This window comes from Platichthys flesus, chromosome 4 (assembly GCF_949316205.1).
Source record: "Platichthys flesus chromosome 4, fPlaFle2.1, whole genome shotgun sequence".
Classification (NCBI taxonomy): domain Eukaryota; kingdom Metazoa; phylum Chordata; class Actinopteri; order Pleuronectiformes; family Pleuronectidae; genus Platichthys; species Platichthys flesus.
Window position 1 is genome coordinate 10,813,388 of NC_084948.1, and position 25,445 is coordinate 10,838,832.

At 43.0% G+C, this 25,445-nt stretch overlaps 2 protein-coding genes across 12 annotated transcripts in view; one reads left to right on the forward strand and one right to left on the reverse strand.

The window, feature by feature from the left end:
- Positions 1-14,073, forward strand: part of LOC133951386 (alpha-2-macroglobulin-P) — a 26,825-nt gene extending 12,752 nt beyond the window's left edge. For all 3 annotated transcript variants that reach the window (XM_062385299.1, XM_062385300.1, XM_062385298.1), the window contains exons 19-36: positions 297-522; positions 671-797; positions 2,821-2,942; positions 3,091-3,142; positions 3,619-3,702; positions 3,825-4,001; positions 4,870-4,951; positions 7,263-7,419; positions 9,014-9,088; positions 9,378-9,543; positions 10,046-10,242; positions 10,334-10,549; positions 11,664-11,782; positions 12,259-12,349; positions 12,477-12,545; positions 12,737-12,842; positions 13,126-13,167; positions 13,454-14,073. In XM_062385299.1, the coding sequence (XP_062241283.1) occupies positions 297-522; positions 671-797; positions 2,821-2,942; positions 3,091-3,142; positions 3,619-3,702; positions 3,825-4,001; positions 4,870-4,951; positions 7,263-7,419; positions 9,014-9,088; positions 9,378-9,543; positions 10,046-10,242; positions 10,334-10,549; positions 11,664-11,782; positions 12,259-12,349; positions 12,477-12,545; positions 12,737-12,842; positions 13,126-13,167; positions 13,454-13,476 (2,131 nt within the window). In that variant the 3' untranslated portion in view covers positions 13,477-14,073. The remainder of the gene's footprint in view (positions 1-296; positions 523-670; positions 798-2,820; positions 2,943-3,090; positions 3,143-3,618; positions 3,703-3,824; positions 4,002-4,869; positions 4,952-7,262; positions 7,420-9,013; positions 9,089-9,377; positions 9,544-10,045; positions 10,243-10,333; positions 10,550-11,663; positions 11,783-12,258; positions 12,350-12,476; positions 12,546-12,736; positions 12,843-13,125; positions 13,168-13,453) is intronic.
- The window catches only part of phldb1b (pleckstrin homology-like domain, family B, member 1b), a 79,086-nt gene continuing 67,413 nt past the window's right edge, over positions 13,773-25,445 (reverse strand). For all 9 annotated transcript variants that reach the window (XM_062385310.1, XM_062385307.1, XM_062385302.1 and 6 more), the window contains 6 exons: positions 24,409-24,751; positions 22,389-22,479; positions 21,245-21,391; positions 20,605-20,824; positions 18,277-18,362; positions 13,773-17,013 (listed from right to left, as the gene is read on the reverse strand). In XM_062385310.1, the coding sequence (XP_062241294.1) occupies positions 16,873-17,013; positions 18,277-18,362; positions 20,605-20,824; positions 21,245-21,391; positions 22,389-22,479; positions 24,409-24,751 (1,028 nt within the window). In that variant the 3' untranslated portion in view covers positions 13,773-16,872. The remainder of the gene's footprint in view (positions 17,014-18,276; positions 18,363-20,604; positions 20,825-21,244; positions 21,392-22,388; positions 22,480-24,408; positions 24,752-25,445) is intronic.

Consider the following 25,445-nt stretch of genomic DNA (forward strand, 5'->3'; position numbering starts at 1 on the left):
TGCTTTTTGGTTGCCTTAAGTAGTATTATTGTTATGAGGTACAACACAAAGCCTCAGCTTCTAACATGACTGCAGAGTCATAGTCAGTTACTTTTGGGTGCCCTGGTTGTGCAGGAGTAAATGATATCTGTCCCACCAGATCGTTTCGATAATTAAATATATCTCACCACATTTTACTGCATATTGCTACAAAATTTGTATTAAAACATATTCATGTATCCAGTTATCAGACTTTTTGGGAAAGACCATGCCACTAGAAGTTGTTGATTTGTTAATGGGCTTGTGTGTTTGTGCAGTGAGAGTGGTTCAGTGAATGTGGAGAAGACCGTCCCTGACACCATCACTAAATGGGCAGCCGGAGCATTCTGTGTCTCCTCTGTCGGCCTGGGCGTCGCACCCAACATCGGACTGACGGCCTTCCAGCCATTCTTTGTCAGTCTCACCTTGCCCTACTCTGTCATCAGAGGGGAGGTCTTTACACTCAAAGCCACTGTCTTCAACTATCTCTCCAAATGCATTATGGTAAATATTTGAACAATTGATGGATGGAATGACTTTCAGTTAGTTCCAAGTATGTAAAGATTGTCCCTTTAATGTTTAATATGTAATGAACCTTGTGCCTTTATATTTAACATGTTTGAGCTGTGATGTATTTTTTGCCTGTCTGCAGGTGAATGTAACACTAGCTGAATCAGACCAGTACACTCTCAGAAACTGTGATGGCTGCCAGTACACTGTGTGTCTCTGTGGAGATGAGAGCAGGACCTTCTCATGGATTGTTACTCCAACCGCCCTTGGTATGGATCTTTTTTTGTATTTGTCTTGTTTTATTACAAATTATATATGCAATATATTTATTCACACCACACAATGACCTTGCACAGTTAGAAGGTCACTTTTCTTTTTTTTAACTGGACAACTCAACATGAATATTACGTAAATAATAATTATTGACAGATTAGATTAAATTGTAACTTTCCCCCCCTTTTATAACAATTCATATACAAACAAAAATCATGCTGTATTTTCATTCCCGCATCAAAATCTAAGTTTTAGAGACTTAATATAGGTCATTACATTAACCTTGATAATATGGCGATCATTTTTACATGTGGTGGCTACAGACAGTGGCTCTCTCCTTCTCCTTCCTGACTGATTCTTCTCCAGTTTCGTGTTCTGCTGGTGTCATTGTCACTACTGGTATCATGAGGTGGTAGCTGCAGCCCAGTCAGGTTGCACAGGTAGTCCAGCTCCTCCAGGATGGAGGCATGGAGGAGCTGGACTACATACATACATACATGCAGCCACAAGAAGTGTTGCTGTGTCTCCCAGCACAGTCTCCAGAGCATGGAGGAGACACCAGGAGACCGACAGTTACACAAGGAGAGCTGGACATGGAAGTAGAAGGTCATCCACCCAGCAACAGGACCGGTATCTGCTCCTTTGTGCAAAGAGGAACAGGAGGAGCACTGCCAGAATCCTACAAAATGACCTCCAGCAGGCTACTGGTGTGCATGTTTCTGACCAGACTGTCAGAAACAGACTCCATGACAACGTGTCATCAGGACATGAGGGTCGATGTCCTCTAGTGGGACCTGTGCTCTGCTGTTGGGTCAAATCCTCAGTGATGGTCAGACATTACGCTGGTGCAGTGGGCCCCTGGTTCCTCCTGGTGCAGGACAATGCCCGGCCTCATGTGGCCAGAGTGTGTAGGCACCTCCTGGATGATGAAGGCATTGATGCCATTGGCTGGCCCTCACCGTCCCCTGACCTAAATCCAAATGACTCCCTATGAGACATTGTGCATCGTCATGTTATGTATCATCCGACGCCGCCAAGTACCGCCACAGGAGTCCATGAGCTCACTGATGCCCTGATTCCCCCAGGACACCATCCAGACTCATCAGGAGCTGCAGGCACGTGGAGGCCACACACACACTACTGAGTCACATTAAGAGCTGCCGTGATGATGCAAGTTGGACCAGCCTGCGATTCAAATGATTTACTATGATTTTCAGCGTGGTTTTGAATCCAGCCCTGACTGCGTTGACGATTTTGGTTTTTCATTGACCGTGGTTGCGTCATTTTGTTCTCAACCAAGTTACACAATGCACATCAGCAAAGAGTTACAACATGAATAATTCGTTCGTCAAGATCTGATGCCTGATTTTTAGTGTTCCTCTCATTTTTTGGAGCAGTGTACGTTCAGTGATGAAGATAAAACAGAACAAGCTAATTAATCCCTGTTAAAGCCGCTGACAGCTGTTGTGTCTGCACTGCTGGGAGCAAAGACAAGCCGTCTGTCGTCGTTACGCTGCCTGGGCTGAGGGCAGAGCGTTTCCATCAGCCTCCATCAGGCAGGATGGAGATGAAGCTCTTGTGAATGCCAAATTGCACTCCTCTAACTCCCCCTTAGAGGAATGCTGACAATCACTTGTACTAACAAGTCAGGTAGTATCTCTGACGAAACACTCAGAAACCTCTCCCTCGGGGGCTGATCTGTACTTGTCCTCTGTGTGAAGGATTGTGGGCTGTGAGGGGAGGAAGGGAGGGGTGTGGGAGATGGAGCCGTATGGGAGAGAGGCAGCATAATAAGGCAACAAGTGGGGATTAATGAGGGCAAATACGATAGGAAGCAGGGGGAGGAAGTACAACACAGAGAGGAGGGATGGAGGAAGAGTGTGGATAATGAGCTGGATTGAAAGCAGATGGGGAAGTCATATATGCCTCCGTGTGCAAAATGGGACTCTGACAGGGCAAGGGAGCTGTACCCAATCCTAGGCTTTCAGAATAAGGGCATGTTTGTTTGTGTGCACACAGGTGAGGTGAAACTGAAGGTGAGCGCTGAGGCCCTGAAGACTGACACACTGTGTGGCAACGAGGTGGCCACCGTCCCCGACATGGGCGCAATCGACACAGTGGTGCGCACCCTGCTGGTGGAGGTCAGTGCCTGTCACAACATGACACTTGAGCAGTTTGTCACGAGATCAGAGTTACCAATCCAACCACGGTTCTCTGAAAATGTCATGTGCATGAATCAATTAAAATCAATGTTGTTCCCTACATCTTTATTTCTTGTGTCTCCGATAGGCTGAAGGAACACCACAGATGGTCAGTCACAACGCTCTCCTCTGCCCTGCAGGTGAGCGTTCACAGAGGAGCAGCTCTCTGAAAGCCTCCAGGCACACGGCCATGTTGACGCTCTCGTTCAGAGAGCTCAAAGGATGCACGTTTAAATGTCTTTCTGTTGTGGAGACCTACGTCCGTCTGGGTCGGAGGTTAAAGACCTCACAGATGTTAGTTTGGCATATCTTTACACTGATGCATTGACATTTAGCTCATCATTTCTACCATGAGTGGTGATTTAGTTTTTGCCTGACTGCAGGAATTAATATATATAATGTGTTTAGTCCATGATATGATCTTGAACCTCAGTTGAAATTGTTGGTTTGCTCACAATAAACTTGTGCAAAGTAAAGGATGAGAGACATAATCCAAAAGACACCAGTGTTGAATCCTACATTAGAAATGTAATAATGTGTTGCATGGAAGTGTTAAAGAGAGCTCATTCCTCTTTCACCTCCAGTTTGTGTCATGTGTTGTGTTTTCTGTTGCCAGAAGGACCAGTGGAGAAGAAAATCTCTCTTCTGCTCCCTGAGATGTTCGTGGTTGGATCAGCCAGGGCCTCCATCTCTGTACTGGGTCAGTCACATCAGGTTTCTTACTCTCTGCTATCATGACTTAGTAGAGCATACCTCTACCCTGTCACATAGGAAATGTTTGCAGGATGAAATCCTCTACCTTCCCTTTCTTTGCTTCTGCAGGTGATCTGATGGGCCGGGCCATGAAGAACCTGGACAAGCTGCTGGCCATGCCGTACGGCTGTGGGGAGCAGAACATGGTGCTGTTCGCCCCCAACATCTTCATCCTCAACTACCTGCAGAGCACCGGTCAGCTGACCCAGGAGATTCGTGACAGGGCGACCCGCTTCCTGGAGAGCGGTGAGTGGTTAGGACTTCCTCTAAAGTCAGTAACGTCAGAGAAACGTATGAGATGGACTTCATTTAGAGAAACTACTATTAAAAAAGGTGAAGGCTTTATCCCATGGGTTTCTCTCTCATACCATCTATCAGAGAGCAGACCCATGTATGACACAGCTCACTGGACTAGAACTGTAGAGACTCTAGTCTACAGTGTGAATTCCATAACTGTTAAACACCTGGCCGACCACAGTCTTTCTGTGTTGAGTTTGCATGTTCTCCCCACGTCTGCATGGATTTCCTCCCACAGTCCAAGCGCATGTGGAGAGAGCAGAAGATCTCTGTATGCCTGTGATGTGTTCATGACCTGAACCTGCCTCTTGCCCAATGTCTGCTGGGATTGGCTCCAGCTCCCCAGCGCGACCCCCAAACGATAAGGCTTATAGATAACGAAATGTATGAAAGGACTTATAAACACGAGGTTTACACTGAATGATATTGATACATTTATAAGATACATTCATTGTCTTAATCCCCCAAGTGTACACTTTCTATTATCTCCGTATCATTTAATAAATTTGCATTCCTGATAACAACACCAGTTCTCCAAAGCTCGTGGTGAGCTTCCCCAGGTGGACCCGTACAGATGGACCCCTGACAGGGGGTGAACCCAGGTCACTGTCGCTCTGAGTGGGTTGTCCGTTGCACCATCTCTCACTGAATCCAGTTTAAATCGTCTGCTCTGGTCGGCATATTGCATCATTATCTGAGTATTTAACCTTTTTCTAAGGTGAATACCCAGTTTAATGCTAAAGGTCTCGTGGGATTGAAGGAGCCTAACAATGTTAATTTGACTGTGTGTGTGTGCTTGTGTGTTTGTGTGGCGTAGGATATCAGAGAGAGCTCACCTACAAGCACGATGACGGCTCGTACAGCGCCTTCGGAAAGAGCGATGAGTCTGGAAACACCTGGTCAGTGGAAACGCACACACACTTCCTTCAGTCGCATGAACTATTAGATGCTGCTCTGGATGCGTGCACTACACAAAGGGATTGTTTGATTGTAATGACTTCAACAAATGAATGTTAAAGACTTTCCAGTATTTAACCTGTATACAACAATATTGAACATTTGAAACCAGTGTCAAAATCTGTCATCACATAAAATCACACAAAATTATATTATACATGTATTCTATATTGTTGTGATTCAGCAACACCTACAACCGCATACATACACTCTAGAAGCTTTTAATTTCATCATAAATTTGTTTTTATGTTTTTGAATGAGTAGTTTATGTTAATTCTAGTTTCTACATTTAAGTTGAGATAAAATCATTTAATATAATTTAGCAAAACAAGAGTCGAATTTAGATTAGACGTACAAGGAAGCCCTTTTCTTAGACCTGACCTGTTTTTTTACGTCATAAATTTACCACAATCAAGAATTAACTCGTGAAAAAAATAAAAATAAAACCTTTATTTAGAGCTTTGCGGCTAAACAGAACGTTTCCCCTGAAATCTCACACTTCATTTGATGAGAAAATAGAAAACGACAAGTCGAAATGGTGGGAGTTAGACGCACACGCACGCACACACATACATGCACACACTTAGTGTCCTCTTTGGTGTTTGGCACCAGCAAGCATTCTAATAATTTTACTTTCTGAGGAACATGGCAGAACATATTCATATTTTCATGTAATGGGCTTAAAGCACGGAGCCTGCGGGGATTTAACAAACCCTCTGCTGCTTTCAAAGGGTGCTGGGCAGTTTGGCAGTTGGTGTGTGTGGGTGTGTGTTTGTGATCAGGGGAAACTAGGGCTCTTTATTGTTCAATTACGCTAGAATTCCATCTGGATATTTGATGAAAATAGCCGCATGCAGTGATTTTGAACTTTGAAACTTTAATTAAAGTGTGAATGCAAATGTGAGAGACAAAACGAATATCTCCTGGTGAGAAGCAAACGTAGAAGATGGTGTCTGTGTTTGTTGTAAAGAAAATCAAGTGATCTCCGCAGCAGAACTATTATGTTACCCTGTGCCTGCTGCACAACCCCTCACCTGAATAATATGGCGGACTTGTTGCTCTTGTGAAAGCCTCTGTACAGGGAAGCTCTCCCTGTGTTGTGCATGCAAACAAAATCAGCAGATAAAGTCTACAGGTCATTTCTAAAAGCGGCTTATGTAACATGAGAGAGTCGCTCAAAGAAACGACTGCTGGTTCCCTCAATGCCACTCTCTCAGGCATTGGTGGAGTAGGTGAGTGAATATTGTGCTCGTTGTACATTCATCATAGTCACACATTTGGGACAGGGTCTGGATCTTACCATCCTGTTTCTAAATGATAATGATTTAGCGGCCGTGGCACATATCAGTTGTTGACGGTTGGAAATCTGACCGAGAGCATCTGCAAGACTGAAAAAGCCCGAGCTCGCTGATTGGTGTGGATTCCAGGCTACATTCACCATGTGAAACACACGTGATGGATACTGTTGAATCTTGATAACACTATATGACAGTGTTAGTTTTCTGCTTCCACCTACTAATTCCGCAAATGTCTGTGGAATCGCATATCTCACGATGCGCTCAACTTTCCGGCTCCGGTCTTGTGTATTGTTTATGGCCAGAGGATGTTTGGTGCAATTTGGACAAGCAATATGTTAAATATCAATAGAATTTGAATTAACAGGCATTGAGCCAGTGTAGGCGGGAGCACTGTGCCCTCAGTGTGTGGATGAGTTCAACATGTTTTCCTCTACATCCTCTTATAAACTACAACACTGGTCGGCAACATTTTATCCAGCTGTTTTGAACCCACTGTAAATTACCTGCTCGATACCAAACAGCAGACACACAAAGTTAGCGTTGACTCAGACGTGTTATTTGTCTTGCTTGAGACCAAACCAGAGCTGAAGGGAGATTAAATCCAAGACTGGATCCCACAAGAGGACAGAATGGGAGGATGATATTTCAGTTTTGTGTTATCAGCCTGTTGTACTAGCCCCCAAGTGGCCAAAAAAACAATTGCAGTTTGAAATATTTGTATGATTTATCATTGTACAATTCTTTGTGTGTAGAACGTCTATAACTGGGATCCTTCAGAAGCCTGACTCACGAGAAGTTTTTGAAAACATTACCCAATCGTAAAGGCTGTGGATATTAAAATATCCCGGGAGATTCTCCGTCTGCTCAGAGGAAATGTGTCGTTCAGGCCAAACAACAATGTGAATGGTTTACTTTGTTAAAATAAATGTGTGTTTATGTGCGTTTGACCTTCCAGGCTGACCTCTTTTGTGATGAAGTCCTTCGGGGGGGCGAGACCATACATTTTTGTGGATCCCAAACACATTACTGAAGCCAGGAGGTGGCTGGCAACACACCAGCAACCTGATGGATGCATCCGGTCCGTCGGAAAGCTCTTCCACAACGGCATGAAGGTAATGAGCTGAGATGTATCATATGCTTTTTAACATGGTCTCATATTCCTGCTCTGGTGAATTTTTCCTGTAAAATAAAAATCACATGAGGAGCTCAGTGTGAGGATTCGTTGGAATAGAGAAGAGTCTTGTAGAGCTGTAAGTGAATGCTGAGACTGGAGATTGCCCCGGGCCTGCAGGGCAACACACGCGCACACAAACACACACACAAACACACACACACACAGAGAAGGAAATATCCCAAACAAATTATTTGTAGCCAAAAAGCTCTGACAAGTGTGTCTGAGGAATCCACTGGGGTTTTCCAAAAGGAAGCCAGGTACCGGTCTTTTATTTGTTAGGTATGAAAATCTTTTTGTCAGCCGCGTACTGAGGATTATTATGATGTGTAAGTGTTCAAACGGTTTACAACTGGGATGAGCAGGCCAGTCTAAAGCAAATGCCAGTTGCACTACTTCTCCCTGTGTCCTAATTACATCAGAAATCTTTTTTTAATTAGTGAACCATCTTGTACCAAGACATGGTGTCCAATAAGATATGAGCATATCTGCTCTGCTGCTACACACAAGATAAGAACTTCAAAAACGAAATCCAAGTCTTGTCTGATAAATTTGGCTCAGTGACAACTTCAAATGATGTTTGGACGAGTAGAAGGACGGGTGTTTTCATCATCGTGTTTATTGCACAGGTTTCTGTTGAGATTATAGTCAATGATGTGGCCTCAAAACTAATGTCTGATGCTGAAAACAGAGCGGGGGGTGGGGGGGGGATGTCATGGTGGCCTGTGGGATAAAGACATCACGCTTGAACTGCACTGCTGTTTGAATCCAGACAGGGATCAGTGTTACATGTGCTGTAATGAAAATATACAAAGCACAATAGTGTTATAGATTGACTTTGTTGTAAATATAGTAAATATTTCTAATGTGGGGAGAACTGCAGTATAAGAGACAGTTTTGGATCTAAGAAATTTCAATGATCATTTGAATTGTGTGTTATTTAGTCTTTAGTTACCTTAAAAATTAGTATTCACCTCTTGATGTTCTCTGTCTGTAGCACTGTGTTAGGCTTTTAGTTGGAAACTGTCGACCCAGAAAGTACAAAGTTTTATGACACTTATTTACCTCCACCAAGGATGTTTTCACCCTTGGGTGTTTGTTTGTATGTGAGCAAGATTATCTAAAAGCTAATCAACGTAAAACAAAGAAAATCGGACATTCAGATTTATTTTATTTAAATGTAATGCAGATCCTGATCAGGGAGCGTACACAGGATTTTCAATTTCTTTAACATTGTGAGATGGGATTTTTTTTTTTTTTTTTACATTTTCACTGTTTTCCCAGGAAATGATTCATGAATCTCAATTAAAATAAGTATCACATGGGGAACTTTTATCTGTGAGTGTGTGAAATGTGCTGCAGCTTGATGGACTTTACTGGGAATGCTGGGCCTTGGTGGAGGTGCTGGAACAGTTTGCATGTTCCTTCGTTCTCTGTGATTATTGAGAGAAACAGGGTTGACGTTTTTTCAGTTCAGTGAAAAGAAAAGCCAGGTTGCTGAGTTAGGGAACTGACACTTCCTGTGTTTCCACAAGGGAGGAGTGAGCGATGACGTGTCCCTGACGGCTTACATCACCGCCGCCATGCTGGAGCTGAATGCCAGCACCACGGTGAGTCTCATCTGTCTCATTTGAAATCTGTCTTAAAAAAAAACTGTTATTTTTAGAATGCATCATTTTGATCATATATTTGTAGACAGGAAGCTAAACTAAGGAGCATGTAAATATTCAGAAACTACCAGACATCTGTTTTATGATGTCTTCATTAATTACGACAAACGTTGCCTCCAGCGAGACCAGTTTCTGGAAGCCTTCAGAGAAACTGGTTCATTCGTTCTCTCTGTTACAACACATGCTCCAGTGCCCGGCCTCATCCTTGTCTCTGCCGGCTGTTTGACAGGATCCCATCATGCAGAAGTGTCTGAGCTGTCTGAAGGGAGCAGTGGCCGGTCAGATGGACAACCTGTACACCACAGCCCTGCTGGCATACACCTTCTCTCTGGCTGGAGACCAGGACATGAGGAGCAAACTCATCACATACCTGCACCAGAAGTCCAGCACAGAGGGTAACGCAGTGAAACCACCAGCACCACCTGCACTTCTTCTTATGTCACTACAGATTTGACACAAAACACATGAAGTAAATAACTTAAATCCTGAGAACGGTTGGCGCTGTAGTTGAAGTGGCTGTCAAATGTACACGTATTATAATAATTTAAAATGATAGATAAATATATACAGTATGCATTGGGTGAAGCTAAAGCTGACTATAGAACTGAAAGGAGTTGAGGGGGCAGTTGAAGTGTTGATGATAAACTGTTTTGTAAACAGTGGTTAGATGAATGTAGCCCTGAAAGCAAAGGTAATAAAAAGGGCACCAGTGGAAGCTTTGGATTTTTTAAGGCAGGTTTGATCGTTTGCTTCTGACACACCTTTTTTTATCTTGTTTGTTGTTTGCGAGAGAGAATCTCTGTGATCCACTGTAGAGTTTAGAGAACATCTGAGGGCAGTAGACCCACAGGATCACATGAACCTGCTAACGGATGATTCTTCTGTGGTGACCGACAGCGGGCAGCCGTCACTGGGTCCGAGCCGGGGCCTCAGAGAAAGGCCTGGACTCTCTGGAGGTAGAGATGACCTCCTACGTGCTGCTGGCTCTGCTCTCAGGTCCCAGCATGCCTGACTTCGGGTTGGACTACTCCTCCAGCATTGTCCGCTGGCTCGCTCAGAAGCAGAACCCATACGGCGGCTTCTCTTCCACGCAGGTGTGTCCGAGACGACACGCAACACCGGTGGTTTATGGGAAACTCTTGACCCTTAATTGACGCTAACAACACGTTTACCCTTCTTCCTCAGGACACGGTGGTGGCCCTTCAGGCACTTTCTATGTACGGAGCTGCCACCTACAGCCAGGAGGGCAGCACGGCAGTGAAGGTGACATCCTTAGGGGGCCTGAGCAAAGAGTTCACGGTGAATCAGAGCAACAGGCTGCTGCTCCAGGAGGAGAAGCTGGATGAGATCCCTGGAGAGTACACAGTCCAGGCCCAGGGACCGAGCTGTGTGCTGGCACAGGTACAGAAGTTAATGGTGAAGGAGAAATGAAAAAGGTTAAAATGATTGGGTGGTAGAGCTCGTGCCACTAACAAGACTGAGTCCTGCAGCGACCCAGGACCTTTAGTGCATGTCATCACTTCTGCTACAGGAGCCTCTGTTGGTCCGGACCAGGCAGGAAGGATGAGAACGCCCCAATACGTTTCTGCTTGTCCCTCCTCTTCTGCTATGCAGGGGTGTCGCCTGTCTTGGCCGTTTTTTGTTTAGCTAAGAATTATTTGTCGACCGCCACCTTCACCGCTGAGTCACTCGGCAGCTGAACATCGAGCAGCGGTGAATACGCCCGGTCTCACTGGCTGCGTGAAGGGACGCATGTGGGACGAGGAACGTGTTGCTTTGCTTTCCTGTGTTGTCGTCTGAGCAGAGAATGGCCTGCTGGTCACGTGACAAACATTTCATCTCAACGTGTTTGTACCATTTTGCTGAGGTTTCAGGTCTGAAATATTGAAATTGACCTACAACTGACAGCGTCATACGTAGTCTAGTTGACTGTAGTTAGTTAGTAGTTGTAAAAGTAAAAGTAGTTGTTTGACCGGTTATTATTAAATTTTATTAAGCTCTATGACATCATCGGATCATTTATACCGAGGCAGATGTGCAAGCAGCAAGTGAAGCTACAGTAAAATACATGAACAGTTTCATATACAGGCACGTTAGGTATATTGTGAGAGCTTGTTTCTCTCTTTGACTTGTGGAGAGATACTTGATCATTGACGCGCAGAATGTTGGAAACCACTGGTTTAGTCTTTCACAATATGTTTTATCAGCTTCTCACACTATCTATTGTTTAAAATCTTAATTTGAAAGGATCTAAAGCTATCTAATAAATGCAATCGAGTATAAAATACAATAATTGTGGTTTGAAGTAGACAAACCTGTACCTAGTGCAGGGGGACAGGAGCGACGGCTTCAGCAGAGCAGCTCCTGACATTTCACCTCCTGCTCAGTGGGAGTTTGAATTGAAATGTACCTCAATCACGTGTTAGTGACACACACTCAGGACAGGAAAGGTTGTCTTCACTGTGGTATGTTGATGAGTGTGCACGGATGTTTGTAACATTCTGTCTCTGCACAGATCTCCATGCATTACAACATCCCCCCTCCCCCGGACTTCTCCGCCTTCAACATCTCTAGTAGTGTCATGGCCAAGTGTAATGCCAGCAGACCCCAGCTCATCCTCTTTGTGATTGTCAGGTAAGAGTGAGTGAGTGTGATGATTATTTGTTTACAGATTGCATTTTGTTTTTTTTTAACTGATCAGATGTCATTGGTTAATCTGCAATTTAGTTTTCTGCAAACTCCTTATTTTCAGTTTTTTTTATTTAAAGAATGTATCCAACTATGTATTCTGGTTTTACATTTTTTGAGCCTCTTTCTCATAATGACAAACAACTCCACCTCAGTCCACTGTGACCCACATGTGAGATCTTTAGTCCATGAGCAGTTGAGACGAACCACAACCAACCCAGGATGTCCCATATCAGCACTTTAAAGGGTTTTTTCTTCCATAGTTATTATCTAGACTTAGACCTGCTCAAATTAATAAATGATAACTTTCATGTCGTATACATTTTTTTATTTCAAATTGTTTGTACTGAAGCACAGAGCTAGAACAACAAGGAACTCTATATTGTATTGAGCAGTTGGTGTTAATGTGTGTGTGTTTGCAGGTACCAGGGCAGGAGAGAGGAAACCAACATGGTGATCATCAACATCAAACTGTTGTCTGGCTACATCCTGGATAAGAAGAGCCTGGATCCGGTCAGTCATTCAACAGAGGCAGCAGTTTGCACACTGAGCCGTTAGGGACACCTACTGTTTGTGTTGGGGTTGTGTTGTTGAGCCTGTTCAAATGATTCGCTGAGTGTGTGTCTCTGTGCTGCTGCAGCTGAAGAGCGACCGCTCAGTGAAACGTGTGGACGTGGAGGAAGGATACATCAACATCTACCTAGATGGGGTACGAAGCGTTGTGTGTGTGTGTTTTTGTGTTATGAGAAAGGTCTGTTCTGTAATATTAGTACTAGTGAACTGGTACATTTTCGTTGTTTATCTCCATATTTGAGTTAAAAGGTAAATACTCAAATTGAATTTCATCAGCAGCCTGATTTCTGAGTGCTTGTATGTGTGTGTGTGTGTGTGTGTGTGCAGCTGAAGAAGGACGACGCAAAGCTACTCGGTGTGACTCTGGAGGAGGATATTCCAGTGAGGAACCTGAAGCCGGCTGTGGTCAAAGTCTATGATTACTACCAGACAAGTGAGAACCTCTCCAACATCATTTTCTCTTCGTTCCTCATGTATCTGATCGGTTTGCTTCACTATAAAGCCATTTTCATGTCCACTGGAGGAAGTCCGGAGATCCTGGTCCAGAATTTCTCCAGAGGTTTAGTTTAGATTCTTCACTCAGTCCAACACAGCAACAACTCCTGCTGTTCTCTCACATACACTCCACTGGACTTTTTGCAGGCTTCTCCATTTGCTCTTTCACGTCACTCACTATCACACGTCGTTTTAAATACTGGTTTTCTTTGCATTTGCAGGTGATGAGGCAGTGACTGACTACACATCCCCCTGTGCAGAGGGTAAGTGCAGACAGTAGATTGCATGTCTCACAGCGACCTTATCATTTACCTGTTCTACCTCCTTATTTTTGGTCCCGTGAACCTGATATCTCACGAACGGAGAAAATCCACAATCCTGTTAAAGAATTTAGAAACTCAGTTGAACCTTAATAATCACAAATCCTGCTTCATAGTACGGGTCCCAGGTCAAACAATGAAACATCTGCAGTGTTTTTCTTATACTGACTTTGAAAGCAGATATAACACGTGTGTAGTTTAAATGTGAATAACACAGTTTTCTCTGCAGGTGACAGCATCAACCAGCTGTAAAACATTCCACCTGGAACTCTGCTGGGTCCTGACAGGACCTCTGTCAGCTAGAGGAACACTGTGTTAGAGAAAGAAACCTCTAGATGTTTATTCTCTTTCTCCTTTTAAACATTTCTAGCTTTTTCAATGAGTGAATCCAACTTTTTGTGTAATTTTAGGAAAACATTTTAACTTTTTTGCTTTTCCTTTTTGTTCTACTTCCTGGTGTCGGCTCGTCCTCTCAGTAGTCACTGCTTCTCTCTCTCAACACTGGAACCTTTAATATAACCCGCTGAATTCAAGAAAAGCAGACAACACTCTGTAACAGCTCTGTTTTTAATAGATTTGACAAAATCCATATTATTCATACCTGAAAGTGAAAATGAGACCTACAGGGTACCAAGAACACAGTATGGTCCGAGTAGAGTGTATGTGTGTGTGTATGAAACAGGAACTACTTTCTAGAAATAAAAGTACAGACACATGAGTGCTAAGTGAGTAATTCTGTGTTCTGCTGTAGCAGTAATAAAAAAAGGTAGATTGATACATCACTACCATACAATTTAAAATGTAACTGACTGACAATAAAATTTCTAAAATGACAAAAATAAGTAAAAATTGTACTTGTTTTTTTTTATACAATACTGTTTCATTTCAATAGTAAGATCATGTTTTTATGATTCAGGCATCATCTACAGTATATTTAGATTCCTTTCTTTTCAACATATATAACAGTAATGTATATACCATCTACTATCAACAGCCATGATTTAACAGCCTTGCCAGTGTTGAATAGTTTGGTTTGAACATGTTAAAAAGGCAAGGGGGACAGAATATATTAAGGTCTTCTACTTCATGTTCTAGAAGTAAACACGTCACTACCTCAGGCACCACAATCATAAATTATCATTACTGTACCGACACATGAAACACAACAAAGGTTCCACATGCTCCATAAATCACAGCGTCAGGTCTGTCCTCTGCTTCGACACAGCAGAAAACAGCGTCCGGGATCTGTCCCACCTCAAACCGAGACCCAACGTGACGCCTGGTGGTGCCGGGCGGGCTCCGTCGGTCACAGTCTGTTAAAGCTGAAGATGCAAGGCTTCTTTTAACCGTCCTCGTGCACGCAGGCCTCCGCTCACAGTGGGGATTCAAAACAGGGAGGGACAATTTGCAGAGTTATTCTCTGATGGTATTTGCAGCAAATTAAAGATCATTTGTTGTTTTTAAGGTAAAACAAAAACTTACATAATGTCCTGTGGAATATACCAATAATACAGTCAGTCTTTTGCTAACAAAAAGTAGGCAAAGTAAGTTACGAGTTAACTGCAATAATGAAAGTAAAAAATTAGGAATATTTGTTTAAGTTTATGGTTCTTTTCCACATTCCAGCTGGTGACTTTTAGTCTTTGTTTTGGGTCAAGAGAACAATCTACCACATCCTTCAAACCACCAGTTTGCAGCAGACTGAAGTTGATAAATAACCCTGATGACATCTGTCATGTTAACTGTTTGTTCAGACTGATCAGGACTCCTCCTGGCTGGTAAGTGATTATGATAACTTAAACTGGGGAACTGCTCATTTAAAAACACATTTTGTGTATTCAGGGCTTTAAATGAATGCTGATCTCTAATGTGATCAGCACCTCTGATATCACGGCCTGTAGTAATGCTACAGGGAGACGTTCCCATTATAAAGAAGTTAACCTTGTGCGTATCTGTCCACACAGCATTACAGCTCAGAAATGCATTTAATGCATTCAAATGGTTGTATCCTTCCAGTGAGGCTGTACTGGACTCAGACACATCAGTAACGACACGTAGTCAAGGCACAGTTCTGAATTGCATTAGTCCGTATTGGTGATCGTGTGCGCTCCTGTGTGAGCGTGGTCTCCGTAGCGCCCTCTAGGGGTTGTTGCTTTAGGCTGGCAGTGATAATGGCAGCATCCCGGCTGTGTGGTCGCATCGAGTTGGTGAAAGGCTACTTGGAAAACAGTCAAGCTTCTATAAGGTGTGTTTGTGTGCACACGTGGACATGCAGTTTGCACCTGGAGGTGGTGACACGATGGCGTCATACAGACACAATGGGATATTCCTGTTCAACATTTTCACAAGGACACCAAGAATGTGGCAGCTATGGTTTAACCAATATACAGTTGTTGGTGTTTTTGGGGAGTCAACCTCGGCTGATTCCTCGGGCTCGTGATTGACCACTTTTTTAAAACAAAATTATTTCAATTATTTAAATTTTTAGAACAATGGAAAATCTAGAGAATATTCCAGCTCCAATTGAAGCGTGTCTCACCTTAGTTTCATGTTTGGATAACACCCTAATTTTCTTTCTTTAGAATAAGATATTAATAACCCTTGTGTGTGAGTGTTGGCTAAATATGGTGCTTTTGCAAACGGCCAATTAGCATTAGCTCAAAACAAAAAAGGAAAAGGTGGAAAAGCCTAGTCTGTCTCTGTCCAAATATTCCAATATAAGGCTAATTGGTGTGTTTTAGAGCCAGACTTCATCCTAGGCTAAGCTAACCGTCTTGTGCCTCTGGAAAGCAAATGAGCGCACCATTTATCCCTCAATGCGACAATCCACACAGGCTTCTGTCAAACTCCATATTGGAAAAACCAGAGCATGAACTCCTGAGCTGTACTGGGTCCAAGTCTAACAAAATGGCTCCAATTACTTTGTTGTAGGTGAAATAAAATAAATGGGGTGAATCTCCGGATACCTTCATTATAGCTGAACTTCATGTCAATCTACAGGAGCAGCAGTGGGGTGAAGTGACCGCTGTGCACATGGAGGAAGCAGTGCTTCACTGTGTCGCTGGACTCGTAGATCATCTCCAGCTGACTGACTGATTTCTTTCATAATTTATAGATTTGTACAACATTTTGAATACAACTCTTTCAAATATATGTTTTTTAAACGCTTCCACTCCATGATGATCCTCTCAAACTCTTGTTTTGTCTAAACTCAGCATAGTCGTGATGGAACAGACAAAACATTGGCATTATGTCATTTGGCAATTTTCTCAAAAAGTTAAAAAAAAAGAAGAGTAAAACGAAACAAATAATACAAAAGGTTCAACAAACGGTAACTAGAAGATCTCCATTTGGCAATATAGAAAGGCTTTTGAAACGTCTGACAGGTATACATTTTGGTTTATATACAATAGTGTGTGTAGGTGTGTGCGTGTCCTTCAAGGGCTCCCTTTTTAAATCCAAACAGAACGACATAGAAAATGTTGAGGTGAACATCTACATGGTAAAATCAAACTGTGAGATTAGATATGAGTGACAGACAAGGCGCTGTGTCTGCCGTGGACATGGAACAGGGAGGGCCTGTAGAGTCTGTCCCTGCCGAAACTGTTTGCTCATCACCTGTACTCTGACCACTGGGCCACGTGTCCCTTAGTTCATGAACTGTGTGTAGCCCTCGGCTCCTGTGACGATAACATCCATCCAGATCCTCATGGCCTCTGCTGAGGGGGCCACCATGTAGTAGAGCCGGTCGTGGGTCTTCACGCAGAAGGTCAGCGAGGTGTTGGGGCTCTGTAGGAGGAGAAAAATGAAATAACAAGATGAGAACACTGCTGCACTCCCAAAACCCACAGATGATTTGGACTAAACTATTCAGACCCCATAGTTGATGCTTAATTGTGTTGTGGAGGTAATTTTTTTTTTAAAGACATAAACGAAAAGGAAATTCAGGAATATTTACTTTTAATATTTGTCCAGTTGATCGGTGTGAAAAAATGTGGGGGGCAACTGCAACTGCGACTGTTCACCAAATGTCCATTAAATGTGCTTTTTTTTTTCAGAAATTCAAAAAAACCAGAATAACAATAGACATTTTGTGAACTGTCGTAGCTTCTCCATCAGGTCCATTGTACCACTTATTTACACACCAACATTTAGAAACAAAGGATCCAGGTTGAAAAATAATGGAATTCCCCTTCACATTTTGCCCATCAGTCTACACTCAATAACCCATTTATAACAATGTGAAAACATGTTTAAGAATAATTGTAGAAAAAAAAAAGAAAGACAAGTGTTCTATAACAAACTGTATGATATCGGTTAATATATTTTTTAATGTAGAAAAAAAGTGGTTCCTCTATTAAGTTGTTATGTTGGGTGATTTTGTGCGTCAGTCTGATATTTTTGTCTTTGTCATGTGACACTGCATGTGACAAGTAAAATCAAAGATCGTGAGCGGAACACACACACACACACACACACGTCAAGATGTGTCAGACTGTACAGAAGTATTGTTCATCCCTACATGAATCTGTTTCATACAAAAATGAACTGTTCTTAAAAACTTAATGAGGATATTTTCCTCTGTTACAGTAAAAGAATATGAATAAGAAAGCTGCTGTTTTGAAACCACTCCACTGGGTGACATTGGGATCAAACGGGATTAGCAACTCAAGTCACAAACACAGAGGATTCAAACCAGTGCACTTTCTCCTCATTTCTTTTTTCTTTTGTTTCCTGGTCACCATGCGTCGTCGCCTCCCTTACTCTAATGACCACAAATGGTTTGTACACACAGGGTTCAGGGGGGGGTTGCACCATAGACTGTCTATAAAGAGGGTAACACGGCAAAACGGAGAGCGCAGATACATACACTGGTCATATTCAAGTTGAAAAATCCCCTCTGTGACAACGGCCAACCAAAGCAAAAGCACAAACAGAGAGAAAAGAAGAAAAAACCACAGGAGCAAATAAAACACGTTGAATGAAAATAATGAGAGAGAACTGAAATAACAGAGAAAATTGTCATTTTTTCCGACGTGATGGAAATCCTACCTTTGTGGCACTGCGGAGGTGATCGTAGTAGACCTCTTCTATCGCCTGGAAGTAGATCACACCCTTCAGTTTGGTCTCATGTTTATCTGTGGGGAAGGAAAAAAAATAATACAGGGGTTTGGACAAAACTATATTGAAAACGACGACAGACGTGTCTTGGCGGGAGAAGAGAGAGCACATCACTTCTGAGTCACCTGAAACAGCGACAGTGACAACACACGATACGGTCATTGAAAAAAATCAAACAGAAATCATACTCATCATGACCAATCTATGGTTCATGATGATGGATGGAGAAAGACAAGCACAGCACTTTTGGCTGTTTTTAAAACCAACGGTGCTCTCATTGTGTTTTCAGACTTGACTGCATTCTTACGCTCCTCTGGTACATCATTGCAGTTTGTTTCATCAGCCACTGCAGAACTGCAGTAAGGAACCGTTAGGGAACTCAACAGCCCTCTCTACCTCCAGGCACAAACACTCCACAAGCCAACTTAAGAGTAGTAGGTAGAAATGCAGCGCTTCATTTCGAGGAATAACATTTTCCTCTTAGCACGCAGCTATTATCTGCTAATGACCTCTTTAGCATTCAAATAACCCTGCATTTGCATCTCATTTGAATTCCACTGCATCCAAATCACAAAAAAAAAAATCGGCTTGTTACTGTGATTAACGGGGAATTAGCGGCGCCCGTGACTTATTCTCGTCACTCCCCGGTAACTCAACTGTTCAAGGTCAAGAGACAAGGGTAAGCGCTGCATCTCAATCAGCGTCCTCAGAGAGCGCTGCACCGTGCGCATGTTAACTCCTGCCAAAGCAATCTCAGAACACCTCCGCGCCCTGGCTCACTTTCAACAAGGTAGCGCTTTAAGAAGCTTTAAGCGGAACCTTCTGAGGACTTCAAAGACCCGGCAGCAAACAAGAGTCCCAGAGCTCACAGAGCCGAGATCAATTACAGCAGCGTGCGCGCCACGTACGACACCGGCTCGGGGTGCAGAGGACGCATGTTCTCAGCGTCTCTGCTGCGGGCCAGCACATTTCTGCCTCTTTACATGTTAAACCTGAGAACCATCTTCCATCTGTGACCTGTAACATTTCCATATAGATGTTATATCATGTTCTGACTGTGTGTGATGTGGACTGCTGTAACGCAAAGTAACCCTGCAACAGCAAACCTACGAGAACATATGATTAAAAAAATAATTATGCTGTGTAAATTGCCTTGAGATAATGTACTTCAGAAAATAAGTACTTCAATGCATTTGAGGTATTTGTATTTATCAGTAAAAAAAATTCACATAAGTATCGTACTTTTGTAACTGCCGTGCATTACAGATTAGAATTGTACATACTACTCCAACAATCAGATGACCGCAATCAACCAACTGGCTTTTACCCCCCCGTCACACGAGTTCCTTCTGAGCTTGGAAATCTGCCTTTTCTTATAGATCACCTGACTCATGGAATAAACAACACTTCTACCCTTTGTCATTTCTGAAATTAGATCTTAAACCTTCCAACTTCCTGTAGCAATTGTATTTTTATCTTGGTTGTAGTTATTTTAACTGAAACGTCACATCACTGTATTCGCAGTCCTCTAAGTTTATGCTTCTCTACAATTTGATAATGTGGATTCCTCTGATTGTTCTCAATCCAAAGTTGTTTTTAATGCTTTTATTTTGTTAAATCCTGTTGTGAGTTCAAATTGTTTATTGTGTGCAAATTGCTTTTCTTTCCCTCTTTTGATGATTTGAGTAAAAAGTAAAGGGTAAAATACAAATTATAAAATATGCAATATGATGCAGTGTTGTAGATCATAGGATATAAATGTAAAGTAATTTCAAGTCAGCGCCAGCGGTAGCGTTATTAAAGCATCGGAATACTCCCTTTAACTTTAACCATAATAAAATACAATTAATTACTTATGTAAGTAAGTAATTAATTTATTAAGTTATGTTGAACAGCATTATATCACATTATATACTGTTTATACGGTATTATATATAATATTACAAGGTGATGCTGTTTTCCCTACACACCTTTTATACCTTTACAGCAGCTGCACATCTCTAGCCTGATGGTGAATAGAGAGTGAATCCACTTTGACCTGCCATAGGTTTTTCGCAAGTTTACGTTACCTTATGTTTTTGCAGCAGACAAAACAAATATATTTTTGGGATAGTAATGCCTTAGTCAACTGCTTCAAGAGCCAGATGGTCTGAGCAGGATGAGACCCGTCCACAGCCGAAACCTCACAGAGCCGAGCACGTGGCTCCGAGCACTGAAACCGAAATTAGAACATGAATCTCGTGTCTTCACTCTTCTCACCAACATAGTAGGAGAGGGTCCTCTTGAGGCGGTCGAAGACGAACCAGCGTTTCTTCCAGGACTTTATCTTGCCCCCCATCTTGACCAGGTAGCCCTTGCACATCTTCTCAGTGAGGATGACGTGGTAGCAGGTGTCCACGCTGTGGCCCGACGACTCCACGTGAGAGCGCAGGTCGAACTCCTCCTTCCTGATGGGCAGGTAGCGCGTCATCGGACGGGCCTGGGATCAATCAGACAATAATAAAGGAGAATAAACAATTGTACAAAAGGGTGGGTGCACTGTCATAATGAGATGGGGCAGTATTGGTTCAATCTATTAGGTTGGATATGACAAAGATTGGTTACAAGAGAAATGAAATCCCTTTCTTTCCTGCAGAGGCTTAGTGTCCTTCAGTGGTCCCCAGGGTTGTTTATGCATTCGTTTTTTCTTAAATTTTGTATACACAAAAAATTGGAATTGTAATCATGTTGAATACTGGCAAATATCATTGCCACGAGCATGCCATTTACCAGTGTGAAAAAAATTACATTTACCTACAGGTGCCCACATCTGTGAAGCCCTGTCATGTTTTCAGCAGAGAGCTGAAGTGATGTCACACCTTTCTACCGTGCAGACTGAATTAAGTCTCATTTCACTGACCTGAGAGAAGTTCTTGGCCCTCATCTTGACCTCCTTCTCCACAAGCTGCTGCCGGTGGAAAGTTTCATCCTGCAGCCTTTTCTCTGCATCCTCCCTCCTCCTCCTCTCCTCCTCCAGCATCTGACGGCGAACCAGGCTCTCTCGCTCCTAGAGGAGAGTGCTTCGGTTAAATAAAGGTTTTTGATCTTTGAAAGACGTTCGAAGGGCAGAATTTTTCAGCCAGAACTCAGCCTCACATTCATGCATTCGTTTTAAACAAAAAAAAAAATACGTGTCCAGCACATTGCTGTCCACTTTCTGAGCAGCATGTTGGTCCTTAGACATTAACGTCCTACAGTGATAGGAGTTGCAGGTGTTAATGAGCTTTGTGATAATTATCTAAAGTTCTTAAAGCTTTTAAACTGCATAATATGCCTATAGCCACTTTTTGGGGGTTTTGTCTGCAATGGAAATGGATTCGATCATTCACTCCAGGGTCAAATGACTCTGCAGTCATGGAAATGGGAAATCTGATTGAACCCGCTCATTAAACAACACAGAGAGGTGAGAGAGCGCTCAGTTTTCAGTGTGTTTGTGACGTTAACCATGACGCTCCAGGGGAGAACAAAATGAAGAGAGGCAAACTCCTCTACGCGTAACGGAAAAGGACTTCATCACCTTTTTTAGCAGCCCTGTGTTTAAAAAACCTTAATGCTAATTTAGGTGTAAAAGAATTTTTATGATATGTGATGTTTACTTTGTCTCAAAAACCAGACCAGTCGGGTTCCGAGCGGTGGCATCCAGGTTTAAATCACCTCAACTGACTCAATCAATACAGTAGAACTTGTGAAAAGCAGTGTGAAGATGGATGGATGTTCAGCAGAGTAAAGGGAAACGTGAGAGAAAATGATTCAGAGCAGAAAATTGATTGGACCATCAATATTGGCCTTTGTACTTCACACTAAACTTCCTCATCAAAGCACAAAGGGGTTTGAAACAAGGAGGCCGATAAAAATGAATGAAAGGACCGAGCTGCTGTCAGGTCATTTATATGGAAAAGAAAACTATAGACAGGAACGCTGTAAGAGCTCTCATCAGTCACTGTCAATGGATTCAGGATGATCCCAGTCTCATGCAGCAAAACGCAGCCTTCAAGTTGTCTTACCCGCGATTCAATAAGTCTGGCTTTCTCCAGGTGCGCCTCCTTCAGCATTTTCTCCATCTCCTCTATCTTCAGGGTGTCCACTCCTCCAACACTGGTAACAAGCACAACAACAACGAAAACGTTCATTCATGCATTTACATCTATTCTAATTCAAATGCCACATTGAAAAATGTAACAAACCCAAATCAATCTTATTCAAAGGGTTCAAACAATATCTTTATCCACAGGGTAGTTTTGTAGACGTAGATATTTGTGAATTTCTTCACAGAAAAATGAATAGTTCTTCAGTACTTTCACCAGACAACAATTCTTTACACTCCCACAGAACAAGAGCAAGGCTGCACTAATGATGATAATTCATGACTTTAATGAATACAGACTTTAGTGAAAGAAATGTAACCTTAGATGTCCATTAGACCTTTAAATATGAAGCTTTCCATCAAAATCCACAACATGGCTCCACTCAAACTTGGCCGAGCGCTGTGCATCCGAGGCGGCTGACACTGATTGGAGCAGATCTGAGAGAGACGTGTCAGTTTGTTTTTCGACCAGTCTGATCCTGCTTTAGTTTCCAGAGAGTTTGCGGAGCCGCACTGGAGGAGAGCTTCAAGCAGGTACATGTATTTAAAAATTGATGTTATTGTGCTGTGAGGATCTGCGGGTGAAAATATGACGAAATATAGACATCTTCAGTCCGTCACACACGTGACGGACTGAAGACACACGTCTTGTGTATTTTCTCACTGTAACACACTAATAACAGCTCCTCTACCTTAGAACCGTTGTAAGGATGTAGTTTTTCCTAACAGCTCCAAGAGAGTGTGCACATTATATGATGCAACTTTGTGAATAACACAGACATGAAGCTATTATTTATTTCACAGACGGAAACATTTTAACGTGAAAATAACCAAAGTGAATTGTGAGGGTGAAAATGTTTCTATTTTGTTAAACGTACAATGTGTAACTTTGTCAGCAGGGGGGCTTTCAATAAAAACTATCAAATATGCTCGTACGTAGAAAACGGCAATTAATAATCATGATCCATGACAATACAACAGCAGAAGGAAATGTTGTTAGCCCCTGAAGTTACAGCAGAGACAAACAAAGCCACAGGTAAAGTGGATATCATTTAATTAAAAGACGACTAAAAGGAAATGTCCTGTTACCTTGTATTTAGATATTTTAATGAAGCATTATTACACTTTATATGAAATCATAGCAATTAAGTTACTGATATAATGTTATGAAACCATGTCTTTGCCAAAACTTGGCTCTTAAACTTTGCGTCCTCTTCACCCTTTCCTCCATACTGTCTTTACTGTGCGTTCTTCATTACAAAACAAATCCCATCAAATGTATCTCAAAAAAAATAAAAAGTAGCACTAATAGCTTTTTGAATTGCACTCGTGAGAGCCATAAAGGAGATATGAACAGTGTGTGGTGCTGGGAGCCTGCTGTGGTGAACACGTGTGATACAGAACACAGCTTAGAGTCACAGTCACATGGACAGATGGTCTCCAAATTAACCGATCTGTGGATAAAGACTTTAAGTGGTGCAGAGCAATCTGGGAGTGTGATGGCTTGCTGTGTGTGTGTGTGCGGGTCCTTGTACAGATGTCTTTGTGAGGACCATCAAGCCTACAACCTATAGCGTGAGGACATTTTGGCCGGTCGTGACTTTCTGACACACCTTTAATGAGCTGTCTCAGGGTTCAGACTTGATTTTGGGGTTAGGATTAGAATGAGGTTTAGGTTAGGGGCTAGAGAAGACACTCTAAGTAATAGCAAATCAAACAGCCATTATTTTGTCAGATATTCAGTGGAAATTATCATTTTTATTTCACTCTTTATTCTGTTATACAGTCTGAGTAGAACTGACTACTTCTGTGATACCTATGTAATCAGTCATATTAATTCTGTTTCATGTCATCAGACGGTGACAATGACTTGACTGATAAGTGATCAATATAAAGCCTTGACCTTGGCCATGACTCGTGTGCCTCTTCCTCAATCGTACCTGGACATGTTATCTGGCGAGCAGGCCGAGTTGTTCCCCGTGGATATGCTGGTGTCCATGCTGTCCGAGCTCTCCAGGCTCAGGGTGTCGTAGGGCTGCTCTCCGGCTGACGGGGGATGGTGGTGCAGGATGGAGTGGTGAACCAGAGGCGGGAGCCCCCCAGAGCTGTGGCTCAGCGTGGGGCTGTAGGTCATGACGGGGGAGTAGGAGGGCGACGAGGAGGACGCGGACATGAGGTGGGGCTGAGAGCCGTGGAGCGCCTCCCACTGGCACTGAGCCTCCACCGCCGCTCGCTGCTTGAGCTCGGCCAGGCGCCGGCGCTGGTCCTCGATCACCTGATGACCTGGAGGGAGGGAGGGAGGGAGGGAGCAGATCATTGGATTTTGATCTGATCAGGTTCAAAGATTGACCCGAGACCCCGCGGGCAAAACCATCGAAACACCGGCAGAGGCCTGTGTGTTTCCTACAGAAACCAACAAGTCACTGTGGAGGAGGTCGTCCCAAGCCTATCAAACTGAAGACCCACAAAATGAAGAACCAGCACCAGCCCACAGACTACGAGACCACGAACCATGCACCACACATACAAGTATGTGCTCTCTCTCAGAGTCACAGGCTCGAAGATAACTGTGAAAACCCGAACAAAATCACCACAAAGTTGGGGCAAATGTAAAGCACAAGTTTCTATCTCACTTGTAACATTTCACACCCATGATGCTGTGAGCACCTGGTACCGGGCAGCTGCATCTGGAAAGAGGCGCCGAGGTCGGTGCACTCCAGTGGAGGAGCAGCGCGCTGAACACTGAACATGCAAGATTTATTCTCCACGAGCAGGAACGTTCATCGAAGATTGATGGAACGAGAAAGAGCGTTCGATGTTACAGATAAAAGACCAAAAAAAGATGAAAAGAAATCTTTTGGGGGAGAAGAGTTAATGACACACTAGAGATGGAGGAGAGGAGGGGGAGGAGAGGAGGGGGAGGAGAGGAGGGGGAGGGGAAGACAGGGTCTGAAATGAACAGTCACCGAGTGTTAAG